At 37.8% G+C, this 12072-nt stretch overlaps 1 protein-coding gene across 7 annotated transcripts in view; it reads right to left on the bottom strand.

Annotated features, from left to right (window-relative positions):
- The window catches only part of RAD17 (RAD17 checkpoint clamp loader component), a 30511-nt gene that overhangs the window by 7670 nt on the left and 10769 nt on the right, over positions 1 to 12072 (bottom strand). For 6 of the 7 annotated variants that reach the window (XM_034656317.1, XM_002915888.4, XM_011220590.3 and 3 more), the window contains 7 exons: positions 11602 to 11654; positions 11396 to 11521; positions 11230 to 11299; positions 7491 to 7602; positions 5002 to 5187; positions 3031 to 3116; positions 2765 to 2911 (listed from right to left, as the gene is read on the bottom strand). In XM_034656317.1, coding sequence (XP_034512208.1) covers positions 2765 to 2911; positions 3031 to 3116; positions 5002 to 5187; positions 7491 to 7602; positions 11230 to 11299; positions 11396 to 11521; positions 11602 to 11654 — 780 coding nt within the window. The remainder of the gene's footprint in view (positions 1 to 2764; positions 2912 to 3030; positions 3117 to 5001; positions 5188 to 7490; positions 7603 to 11229; positions 11300 to 11395; positions 11522 to 11601; positions 11655 to 12072) is intronic. The other variant, XM_034656318.1, reaches the window with a different exon arrangement.

Genomic DNA, 12072 nt, shown 5'->3' with positions numbered 1-12072 from the left:
TTATTAAGACGTTACATAAGATCTCATCAAAATACTAGCCAATAGGATCCAACAGTACATTAAAAGGATAATTCACCACGACCAAGTGGGATTTATTCCGGGGCTGCAAAGTTGGTTCAATATCCACAAATCAATGTGATACACTATATTAATAAAAGAAAGAACAAGAACTATAGGATCCTCTCAACAGATGCAGAAAAAACATTTGACAAAGTATAGCATCTTTTCTTGATTAAAACTCTTCACAGTGTAGGGATAGAGGGATACCTCAGTATCATAAAAGCCATCTAGGAAAAACCCAGAGAGACTATCATTCTCAATGGGGAAAAACTGAGAGCTTTTTCCCTAACATCAGGAACGTGGCAGGGATGTCCACTATCACCACTGCTGTTCAACACAGTCCTACTGCTGTTCAACATAGTCCTGGAAGTCCCAGCCTCAGCAATCAGACAACAAAAAGATGTAAAAGGCATCAGAATCGGCAAAGAAGTCATCAAACTCTCACCCTGACATGATACTTCATGTGGAAACCTAAAAGATTCCACACTAAAACTGCCAGAACTGATACAGGAATTCAGTAAAGTGGCAGGATATAAAATCAATCCAGAGAAATCAGCTGCATTTCTATACACTACCAACAAGACAGAAGAAAGAGAAATTAAGGAATCGATCCCATTTACAATTGCACCCAAAACCATATGATACCTAGGAATAAATCTAACCAACGAAGCAAAGAATCTGTACTCAGAAAACTACAGAACACTCATGAAAGAAACTGAGGAACACACAAAGAAATGGAAAACCATTCCATGCTCATGGATTGGAAGAACAAATATTGTTAAAATGTCTATGCTACCTAGAGCAATCTAGACATTTAATGCAATCCCTATCAAAATACCATCAACTTTTTTCACAGAAATGGAATAATCCTAAAATTTGTATGGAACCAGAAAAGACCCCAAATAGACAAAGGAATGTTGAAAAAGAAAACCAAAGCTGGTGGCATCACAATTCCGGACTTCAAGCTCTATTACAAAGCTATAATCATCAAGACAGTATGGTACTGGCACAAAACCAGATACACAGATCAATGGAACAGAATAGAGAACTCAGAAATGGACCCTCAACTCTATGGTCAACTAATCTTCGACACAGCAGGAAAGAATATCCAACGGAAAAAAGACAGACTCTTCAACAAATGGTGTTAGAAAAAATGGACAGCCACATGCAGAAGAATGAAACTGGACCATTTCCTTACACTATACACAAAAATAGACTCCAAATGGATGAACGACCTAAATATGAGACAGGAATCCATCAAAATCCTTGAGGAGAACACAGGCAGCAACCTCTTCGACCTCAGCCGCAGCAACTTCTTCCTGGACACATCGCCAAAGGCAAGGGAAGCAAGGGGAAAAATGAACTACTGGGACTTCAACAAGATAAAAAGCTTTTGCACAGCAAAGGAAACAGTCAACAAAACCAAAATACAACATGGGAGAAGATATTTGCAAATGACATATCAGATAAAGGGCTAGTATCCAAAATCTATAAAGAACTTATCAAACTCAACACCCAACGGAACAAATAATCTAATCAAGAAACAGGCAGAAGACACAGACAGACATTTCTGCAAAGAAGACATCCAAATGGCCAAAAGACACATGAAAAAGTATCAATATCACTCGGCGTTAGGAAAATACAAATCAAAACCACAATGAGATACCACCTCACACCAGTCAGAATAGCTAAAATTAACAAGTTAGGAAACGAAAGATGTTGGCAAGAATAAGGAGAAAGGGGAACCCTCCTACACTGTTGGTGGGAATGCAAGCTGGTGCAGCCACTCTGGAAAACAGTATGGAGGGTCCTCAAAAAGTTGAAAATAGAGCTACCCTACAAACCAGCAATTGCACTACTGGGTATTTACTTCAAAGACACAAACGTAGTGATCCAAAGAGGCACCTACACCCCAATGTTTAATGTAGCAATGTCCACAATAGCCAAACTATGGAAAGAGTCCAGATGTCCATCGACAGATGAATGGATAAAGAAGATGTGTATATACAATGGAATATTATGAAGCCACCAAAAAAATGAAATCTTGCCATTTTCAACGACGTGTATGGAACCAGAGGGTATTATGCTAAGTGAAATAAGTCCATCAGAGAAAGACGACATCTGCTCTCACTGATACGTGGAACTTAAGAAACAAGGCAGAGGATCATAGGGGAAGAAAAGAAAAAATGAAACAAGATGAAACCAGAGAGGGAGACAAACCATAAGAGACTCTTAATCTCAGGAAACAAATGGAGGGTTGCTGGAGTGGAGGGGGTGGGAGGAATGGGGTAGCTGGGTGATGGACATTGGGGAGGGTATGTGCTACGGAGAGCACATGTGTATTGTGTAAGACTGGTGAATCACAGACCTGTACCCCTGAAACAAATAATACATTATATGTTAATAATTTTTTAAAAAGTTACATAAGGGGCCCTTGGGTAGCTCAGTCGGTTAAGTGTCTACCTTCGGCTCAGGTCATGATCCCAGGGTCCTAGGATTGAGTCCTGCATTGGGTTTTCCACTCAGCAGGGAGTCTGCTTCTCCCCTTGCCCCTCTCCCCTGCTCACGCTCTCTCTCAAAAATAAATAAATAAAATCTTAAAAAAAAAAAAAGGTTACATGTCAAATAATGAGGAATAAAAGTAAACTTTCCCAATTCTGAGGAAACATTCATAAACAAAAACAGTTAAGTCAAATGGTCTTACATTCCAGTCACCACTGAGGATATCTGCAAAGCTCAGAAAGTCACTGGCTCTCACAAGATCATCTACTTCCACGAAGAAATCTATGTAGTTTTGGTGAAGATATAAATTAAATAACTCTCCTGGCATGTGTGACATTTCTACTACTTCCTATAAAAAGAAGCATACACATATAATTTAGGTAAAAATGCAGGGGTTAAATGCACATATGCATAAATGTAAATAATATATATCCTGTAAAAAGCACTAAATGTTAGTAAAGACTTTACCTCAGGATGAACAAGTAAGGTATCCCGCTCATACTCTGATAAATGCAAAGGCAACCGAGGGGAATCTACTTCTGATAAAGATGCTCCTATAAAAAAATTTCTGGAGTTATTAAAAATACCACCATCTACAGTTGAAGAACCACTCATTTGAAGGTTTTTTCAGCACTTTAGGCACATAATACCAAACATACTAAGCAAGATGTTAAAAATAAAAAAAACAAAGTAACTGGAGGCTTATGTGAGTTGCCTCACTGTTCCAGTACCTTCCTGCTATATATATAGTGAGTTATCTCATTATCACTATTCTTAAGAACTCAAATTAGAATTCTGATGCCTGGATTATGGCTTTTCTAGAAATAAAATATTCCAACTCTCAAAGCACTCTGCAGCATTTCACCTTTTCAGCTCTGTGTTGCTTTCTTCTTTTGATCCTCATTCTCAATAAAAGATCTTTACTGTTTTCTTTACCACTTAGGATGAGGTTGCTTTCTGCATGAGAACAGGAACCCTGTTTCCTGATGCAGGAAGTTATAAATGAATGTTGAGAAGGAAACCAAAGAGTGGAAGGAAAAGAATCAGTGGGAATAGTCACTGAGGTTCAGAGGTAAGAGACCCAAGGACGGAGTGCCGTCTTCACTTCCACCTAAGTGTGCCTGTTTCATTTTCTAAGGGTGGCATGAAGGTTTCCATTTAGAAACCCCAAATTTTCAACCATCTGCAAAGAAGAAACACAGAGGGACAACAGAAGGCAAAGAGACAAGGAAGATAAGAAGATGGAAAACAGGTACAAGAGGCACTCAAGAGTTTCATAGGAGGATAAAAACAGTTGTTTAAAACAGTTGGGTTTTTGGCAACCAGAAAATAGTCTCAGATAATAAAAGGTGTGATTAAGCATGAAACTTCAATGAATATCTGTTCACATACTATTTGTGACCCACCAAAGCAGCTATTTTACAAGAAGTCTGAAAAACTATCTGAGAGAAAATTGAGGACACGACACATAGAACTTTTCTCAATGGTCCATTTTGATTATTTACTTTGTGCTATAACAGATAAAATTATTCCAAACTACAGCAATAGTTTCCTTCAAAATTTTGTTTGAATTGTTTCAATCTATATAAAGGCACCACCCCCACCCCCACCCCCAATCCTAATTCTCTTTCTTCAGGATCAGCGGACTGAGAACTAATATTTTCTACACAAAAAGCAGTTTGGGATTTTACTGAAAGGAAAAACAATCTGGGAGCTTAGAGATCAGTGATTCGAGTGGAGGGACTGCAGGGAAGCAGGCATTAAGGAAAGAAGAGGGAAACAGAACATCTCTGGTTGGGGAGAGAGCAGGCACTGAGGAGAAATGCAAGGAGATCCAAAGAAGCCTGGGGGCACCTGGGTGGCGCAGTCGTTAAGTCTGCCTTTGGCTCAGGGCGTGATCCCTGCGTTCTGGGATCGAGCCCCACATCAGGCTCTTCTGCTGTGAGCCTGCTTCTTTCTCTCCCACTCCCCCTTCTTGTGTTCCCTCTCTCGCTGGCTGTCTCTCTCTGTCAAATAAATAAATAAAATCTTAAACAAAAAAAAAAAAAAAAAAAAAAAAGAAGAAGCAGCAGCAGCCTGAAGCTACCCGGCAATTTGTCTAGGGTCCTGGTGTCCACAGTTCAGGCCTAGGAGGGCTTTGGGATACCAACACCTGCCACTAAAATTCTAGAGAAACTGATGTCTTACCTGCAGCAAACTATACTTTAAAAGATTTACAGACATGGATATAGTCTATAGTAGTTTTTACAATTAGTCCTGTCCATAGTCCAAAAATACTCTATCTAAATACATTTATCTGCTATGTCTTAGGCCTTGCCAAAGACTATCAGACCTAGCCCTAGCTGCCAGATACGTGACATTTTCAAAAACTGGTATTTAATTTCAGTTGTAAGACTAATATCTAACAGATTAAAAAATATATATATAAGATTTTCTTACTTTTACAATACAGAATTTTCCCCAGAGCTCTGAAGAGAAAAAGAGAAACATCTTTGCCACCAATAGCTTGGACCTCTTGGTTTTCAAAAATCCTATCAGTTTTTTTCCTTTGTTTTGATTTTGACAGTGCAGCATCTGATTTTATTGAAGACATTCCTTTCTTCCTTGGCCATAAACGGCTTCCTCCTAAATAATATACACCCGAGAGACAATATTGAAAATAAAATTAAAATATGAAAAATAAGACAGACATTTTATATAGTTACACTAAATAATCTAATCAAAATATATTTTTTCTGATAAACTGTAATTATAAAATATGTGAACTGAGTAACAGTCGTCTTTGGGTTGCTATGCTATTAAAATGGAATACAATGTCATCTTTATAAAAGTACCTCATGACACAGAATTCAAATTTTCACCCATAGAAATGACACATTCTCTAATATAGGACTATCATTTTGATTTCTCATGGTACTGCTTGTGCAAGGTACTGTTCTTGGTGCATGATAGGTATTAGCCAATTAAATCCTCAAAATAACTTGATTAGCGGAGAGCTATTATTATACACATTAAAGACAGGAGATAGAGATTAAGTAACTGCCTCAAAGTCATCAGCTACTAAGTGACCTGAATCCAGGCAGGGCAGTTCTGTAGTGGTGCATGTTCAATAACTATTCTGTATCACCTCTCTACTGATGTGGGCAGTCTTCAATTTATGAATAAGCCCGTGTTGAAATTTCATTGGTAAATCTACTGTTCAAAACTCAGAATGCATCACTTAAGAAAAGTAGCCTGGAAGACAGAAAGAACACAGGATCTGGGTTTGATTCTCATTACTGTCTATCTCATTAAGCTGGGCAAGAATGAATGAAACAATGTATGATTGCGAATACAGTTCCTGACCCACTAAAAAAATATTATTTTCTTCCCTTTTAAAATTTCTGAGGTCAGAATAATAATGTTATAAATGACAGGACTGCAAACTGGCCTACTTCAGCCTTCCTAACCCATAATTCCAGTAGTGAACCTAAGCACCATTTACATTTATGTTTCTACAGGAATAACAGAATTCTGGTTTCAGTTGAATTACGCTGCTATTTACTTTTCTCTAGTTATTTTGAAAAACAAAGATGTAAACTAAACGAACAGGTTATACTTGTAGGTAGACACCAGCATTTCAAGTGGATTTTGAGAGCTCCAAAGATGGTTTTTAATTTTTCAAGGTCAATTCCTCAATGTGAAACATCAAGTAGGGTGCTTGTTAAATGTTTTCTGACGACGACCATGTACAAGAAACCATGTGCTCTCTCTCTCTTTATATATATTTTTTTAAAGATTTATTTATTTATTTGAGAGAAAGAGAGAGACCATGTGAGCATATGAATAGGGGGAGGGGCAGAGGGACAGAAACTTCAAGCAAACTCTCCGCTGAGCGCCAAGCCCCACTTGGGGCTCCATCCATGACACAGGAGATCATGACCTGACCCAAAATTAGGAGTCAGTCGCTCAACCTACTGAGCCAACCAGGCACCACCTCCCCCTTTGTTTTTCTTTTGAGTAGGCTCCATGCCCAACGTGAAGCCCAACATAGGGCCTGAACTCAGGACCCTGAGACTTAAGACCTGAGCTGATATCAAGAGTCAGATGCTTAACCGACTGAGCCACTAAGGTGTCCCTCCCGTTTAATATAGCATGACATTGCACCTTTTTTACAATAAAAGTCAGTCAATTTATTAAATGTACCATATATAAATAAAAAATAAATACAAAAGTAAAACTAAGTAAGCACAATACTATATATTTTTTAAAGATTTATTTTGGAGACAGCACACCCACATACACTCAGGGGAGAGGGGGAGGGACAGAGAGAACCTCAAGCAGGCTCCGTGCCCAGGATGGACCCCCCCAGGTGGGGATTGATCTTATGACCCTGAGATCATGACCTGAGCTGAAATCAAGAGTCAAACGCTAAACCGACTGAGCCATCCAGGTGCCCCTCAGCCCATTAACAGTTGACCATTTATTGACTCCTTAATATATATCAAGCACTGGAATAAACACCCTACAAGTATTAACTCACTTACTTTTCACGCAACTCTGTAAGAGAGCTTCTCATATAAAAGGTGAGAATACGCAGGCACAAAATGATTGTCATTTGCAAGATTATTCACTGGTAAATGGCAGAGCCAGGATTTTCACCCAGGAAGTCTCATCCAAATTAACTTTAAAAAGTAAAGTACCAAACCACATAAATCAATCAGGTTTTGTCTCAGGTATACAGATACATACAATGACCTGTTTACAGGGGTGTGTGTATGCACATGTACACACATGATTTTATAGAACAGTCTCAAAAAAAAACCCAGTAGATGGAGATATATATCAACTCTAAGTTAAAATCCATTCCGTTTGATTTCGATTCATGAACCATTAAGAGAAAGTTAGTCACTTATACAACGCAGTAGGAGTTTATCTTTCATAGTTACCTTTTGAAGAAGAAAACTGGAGGCTGTTTATTGCACTTCTGATATCACCAGAACACCCTTGACAGAGCAAGTCTAGAGAACTTTTATCAGGGACAATAATATTTCCTCCATTCTAAAATGAAAAAAATTAAAGTTTAAAACTAGTTTCTAAAACCAAAAAAACACTGCCCCATTCTCAAAACTAAATGAAAAAGTACATTAGAATCTTTTAAAGTTAGATGCTAAAAAGCTTCCATGTTAAATGCCAGTCTGCTTAGGAAAGTCAATGACTTATCATAGCTTAAGGTAAATTGGTGTTTAGTTTAAATAGATGTTTCTCTGTTTTTAAAAGAAAAAAAGATCTTTAGTCTTTTTGATATCAGTAAGTATGTAAAGTGTGATCACACATTTCGACCACACCTGTGTGTTCAAAGTGATTAAGATCCATGGTATTTCCTTCAGCTACCAAGGATCATGATTTCAAGTTACATTTCCTGGGACACCTGGGTGGCTCAGTCGGTTCAGTGTCTGCCTTCAGCTCAGGTCATGATCTCAGGGTCCTGGGATCAAGTCCCTCATTGGGCTCCTTGCTCAGCAGGCAGCTTGCTTCTCCCTCTGCCTGCTGCTCCCCTCTGCTTGTGCTTTCTCCCCCCCCCCGCCCTGCCGATAAATAAATAAATAAAATCTTAAAAAAAAAAAAAAGTCAATACTCTTTTTTAATATAATTAACTGAGCTACAGAATGCCAGAGATTAAAATGTTCTTTTCATCTTCTTCTACCATCATTATCATCCTTGGAGACCCCAGACAGTATCTTAACATTTGATTTTATAAAAGCTTGAAAGACTTGAATAGTGTGCTGGTTGTGGCTCCTGTGATGTAACAGTATCAACAATAATATCAAAAGTATACTAGTTCTAGGGGCACGTGACTGGCTCAGTCAGTAGAGCATGCGACTCTTGATCTTGGGATCTTAAGTTCGAGCCCCACAGTGGGTGTTGAGGTTACTTAAAAATTTAAAAATCCAGGGGCGCCTGGGTGGCACAAGGGTTGAGCGTCTGCCTTCGGCTCAGGGCGTGATCCCGGTGTTATGGGATTGAGCCCCACATCAGGCTCCTCCGCTATGAGCCTGCTTCTTCTATGAGCCTGCCCCCTGCTTGTGTTCCCTCTCTCGCTGGCTGTCTCTATCTCTGTCAAATAAATCAATAAAAAATCTTTAAAAAAAAAAAATTTAAAAATCCTAAAAAAAAAAGGTATACTAGTTCTAACATTCTTGCAGGTCCACTATTTAAGGTACAGCATGTTAACTACATAACAAAAAAGTCATGGTATCTCTTTTTACTATTTCAACGCAACTTGCTGAAGTGAATGCCGCTTGCAATTTAACAACTTAGTCTTAAAATTTGAGTTAATGTGATAAAGTGCTATGATGTTGATTATTTTTATTAATTCTCAATGTTTGTTTAGTAAATATTTAAAAGCTGTAATTTGTAGTTATGCTCCTGGTACTGAATTTTTAATATCTTTATAAAAAATCACAAAGATATTTTTAAAAAAATCACAAATAATCCTACCATCCAAATCTAATCACTCTCAGCATTTTTATGTACTGTCTTCTAATATGTACAGGTCCAAGTATATATGTGCATTCTGCTGTCATTGAAAACTGTTTTGTTTCAGCACAGTGAAATGGAGTCAGAACGAAACTTCAAACCTATCTGATACTTTTTTTTTTTTTTAAAGATTTTATTTATTTAACAGAGAGAGACAGCCAGCGAGAGAGGGAACACAAGCAGGGGAATGGGAGAGGAAGAAGCAGGCTCCTAGCAGAGAAGCCTGATGCGGGGCTCGATCCCAGAACGCCGGGATCACGCCCTGAGCCGAAGGCAGACGCTTAACAACTGCGCCACCCAGGCGCCCCCTATCTGATACTTAATAGTTGTGGGATATTATGCAAGTTATTCCCCCCCAAAAGCTATTTCCTTATCTGTAAAATAGGGATTATGTACCAATTTTGTATGGTTGTGGTGAGTTTTAATAAAATCAGGTATATAAAAATACTTTGCATAGTGCCTGACATATAGCAAAGGTTGAAGATACAATTTCTATTGTTAGCACTGTAACTTCACTCACTCACTCACTTATTTATTTATAATCTCTACAGCCAATGAGGTGGCTCCAGCTCATGACCCTGTGGTCAAGAGTTGCATGCCCTTCCGAATAAGCCAGCCAGGCGCCCCTGCATGTTGTTATTTTTAACTTGACATTAAACTGTATTTTCTCATGTCACTAAATATTCTCAAAACACTCACCAATCACATGATACCTCACCATAATAACTGCTCCCTTTATTACTGGACTCAGTTTGTTTCTGATTTTTCACTATTAATAGTTTTTATTTATTCCACTAAGCGCTCTACATACATAATTTTGTTTAATCCTCAAAGCAAACTCTCCCTTGGAGATTTCCATCAGTTACTATGATCCGAGTGCTGCAAAAAAACCTTAGGTTTCATGTAAGATCTAGTTGATTTGTAGCAGTAGGGTGCCCTAGAACCATGCTGCTGGGAGAAGTTCCATCAATTTATTTTAACATCAGTTGATTTGAAAGATAGAAAAAAGTGTTGGTTTTTTTTTTTTTAAAGATTTTATTTATTTATTTGACAGAGAGAGAGACAGCCAGCGAGAGAGGGAACACAAGAAGGGGGAGTGGGAGAGGAAGAAGCAGGCTCCCAGCGGAGGAGCCTGATGTGGGGCTAGATCCCAGAACGCTGGGATCACACCCTGAGCTGAAGGCAGACGCCTAACGACTGCGCCACCCAGGCGCCCCGGAAAAAAGTGATGTATTAAAAATGACAACAGCTGTTTTACAATGTTAATATATATAACACTACTGAACTGTCCATTTAAAAATGGTTAAGATGGTATTGCTGATAATACTGTATAACTACTTGAAAGCTGCTAAGTGAGTAGATCTTAAATGTTCTCAGCACAAAAAGAAATGGTAACTACACGAAGTGATGGAGGTGTTGTGGGTAATGCCATAGCGGTCATCATTCTGCAGTACGTAAGTGTATCAAATCAATGTGCTGTACACCTTAAACTTGTACGATATTATGTGTCAAGTGCATCTCCATAACAGAAAATAAATGGTTAAGAAGGTAAATTTTATATATATATTTTTAAAGATTTTATTTATTTATTCGACAGAGATAGAGACAGCCAGCGAGAGAGGGAACACAAGCAGGGGGAGTGGGAGAGGAAGAAGCAGGCTCATAGCGCAAGAGCCTGATGTGGGGCTCGATCCCAGAACGCCGGGATCACGCCGAGCCGAAGGCAGACGCTTAACCGCTGTGCCACCCAGGCGCCCCAAATTTTATATGTTTTTTACCACAATAAACACGCTATTAAATTAAAAAAAAAAATTGACAACAGGACAAAAGTAGAGTTGGACTGTTGATGACTAATGTACCTAGATGCCAGGAAACAGTTTCTTGATAGGAGACACCATTTATAGCACTAAGCCAAGCAAAGGGAAATTTGCCTCAATGTGAAAGAGAAAGCTAGGTTTAATAATAGAGAAAGGTTAGGGATTTTTAAAATCAGTATTTCCTGCCTTTTCTAGAATGAGAGGCCTGACAAATGTAAACAAATATTTTAATTCTAAAAAGAGAAATAATATGTGTTTATAACAACACAAGTATGGCTTATTCTAAAACTACAATGTAAGATTCAAAATAATCAGTTCTTAAGAGACTTACCTTGTTAGCTTCCATTGTCACTATTCGATTAAGAAATTTCATCATAATTGTTGGTGCCACAGGGTTAAAACTGTTAAAAGTTTTATGAAAAAAAGATAGTGGTTAGATGATCAATTTAAAAATATAACATGTATGTGAGCATTACAAGCAGAAATTTCATTCTTACCTAATGTTTGCTATAGCACACTCTTCCTGAATTTCTTTGGGAAACAGTAACCTTTGATTATTATCTCCACTGAGACTGTCAGAAATTATAAATATTAGAGGACATCGACCAGTGTGCACGTATTTCCTAGAATAAAGTATAGCAATGTTGAAATATAAGGTATTGCCATTTGATTCAAAGTTTGAGAAAACTTCAAAGAAACTCACCTGAGAATTTCATGTAAAGTATGAGAATCTCGATAAAACTGGTTAGGTAAATCCTATTGAAAAATGATAAATATTACTCAGTTTCATTAATGTGTAAATTTATACAAGATTCATACTAACCAAATTTGGGAAAAAATGTTACCTATTCAATGTATTGTAACTAAAAATTAAGGAAAACATGAAAAAGCGGACGTCCTAAACAATAAATGCATCAATGGGAAACCCAATTTTCAATCAAATTTCTTAGGATCACTACTAGTTAAAGTATTTTCACTAACACATCATTTTCCAAATTATTTCTTTTGCTTTTCTATACCGAAGCCATTAAAATTTTAAAGTTCATTAACCTATAGCTACTCTATTCAAGTTTACTGAAAAAGACCTGAGACTTCAGCTATCACCGAGCTTTTACGTTACATTTTACCACTATTAACAATATGCAGAGAGTTAATGCCGCTATTAATAAGATAT

This window comes from Ailuropoda melanoleuca, chromosome 3 (genome assembly GCF_002007445.2).
Source record: "Ailuropoda melanoleuca isolate Jingjing chromosome 3, ASM200744v2, whole genome shotgun sequence".
Lineage (NCBI taxonomy): Eukaryota > Metazoa > Chordata > Mammalia > Carnivora > Ursidae > Ailuropoda > Ailuropoda melanoleuca.
This window is presented reverse-complemented; position numbering and strand designations above follow the sequence as displayed.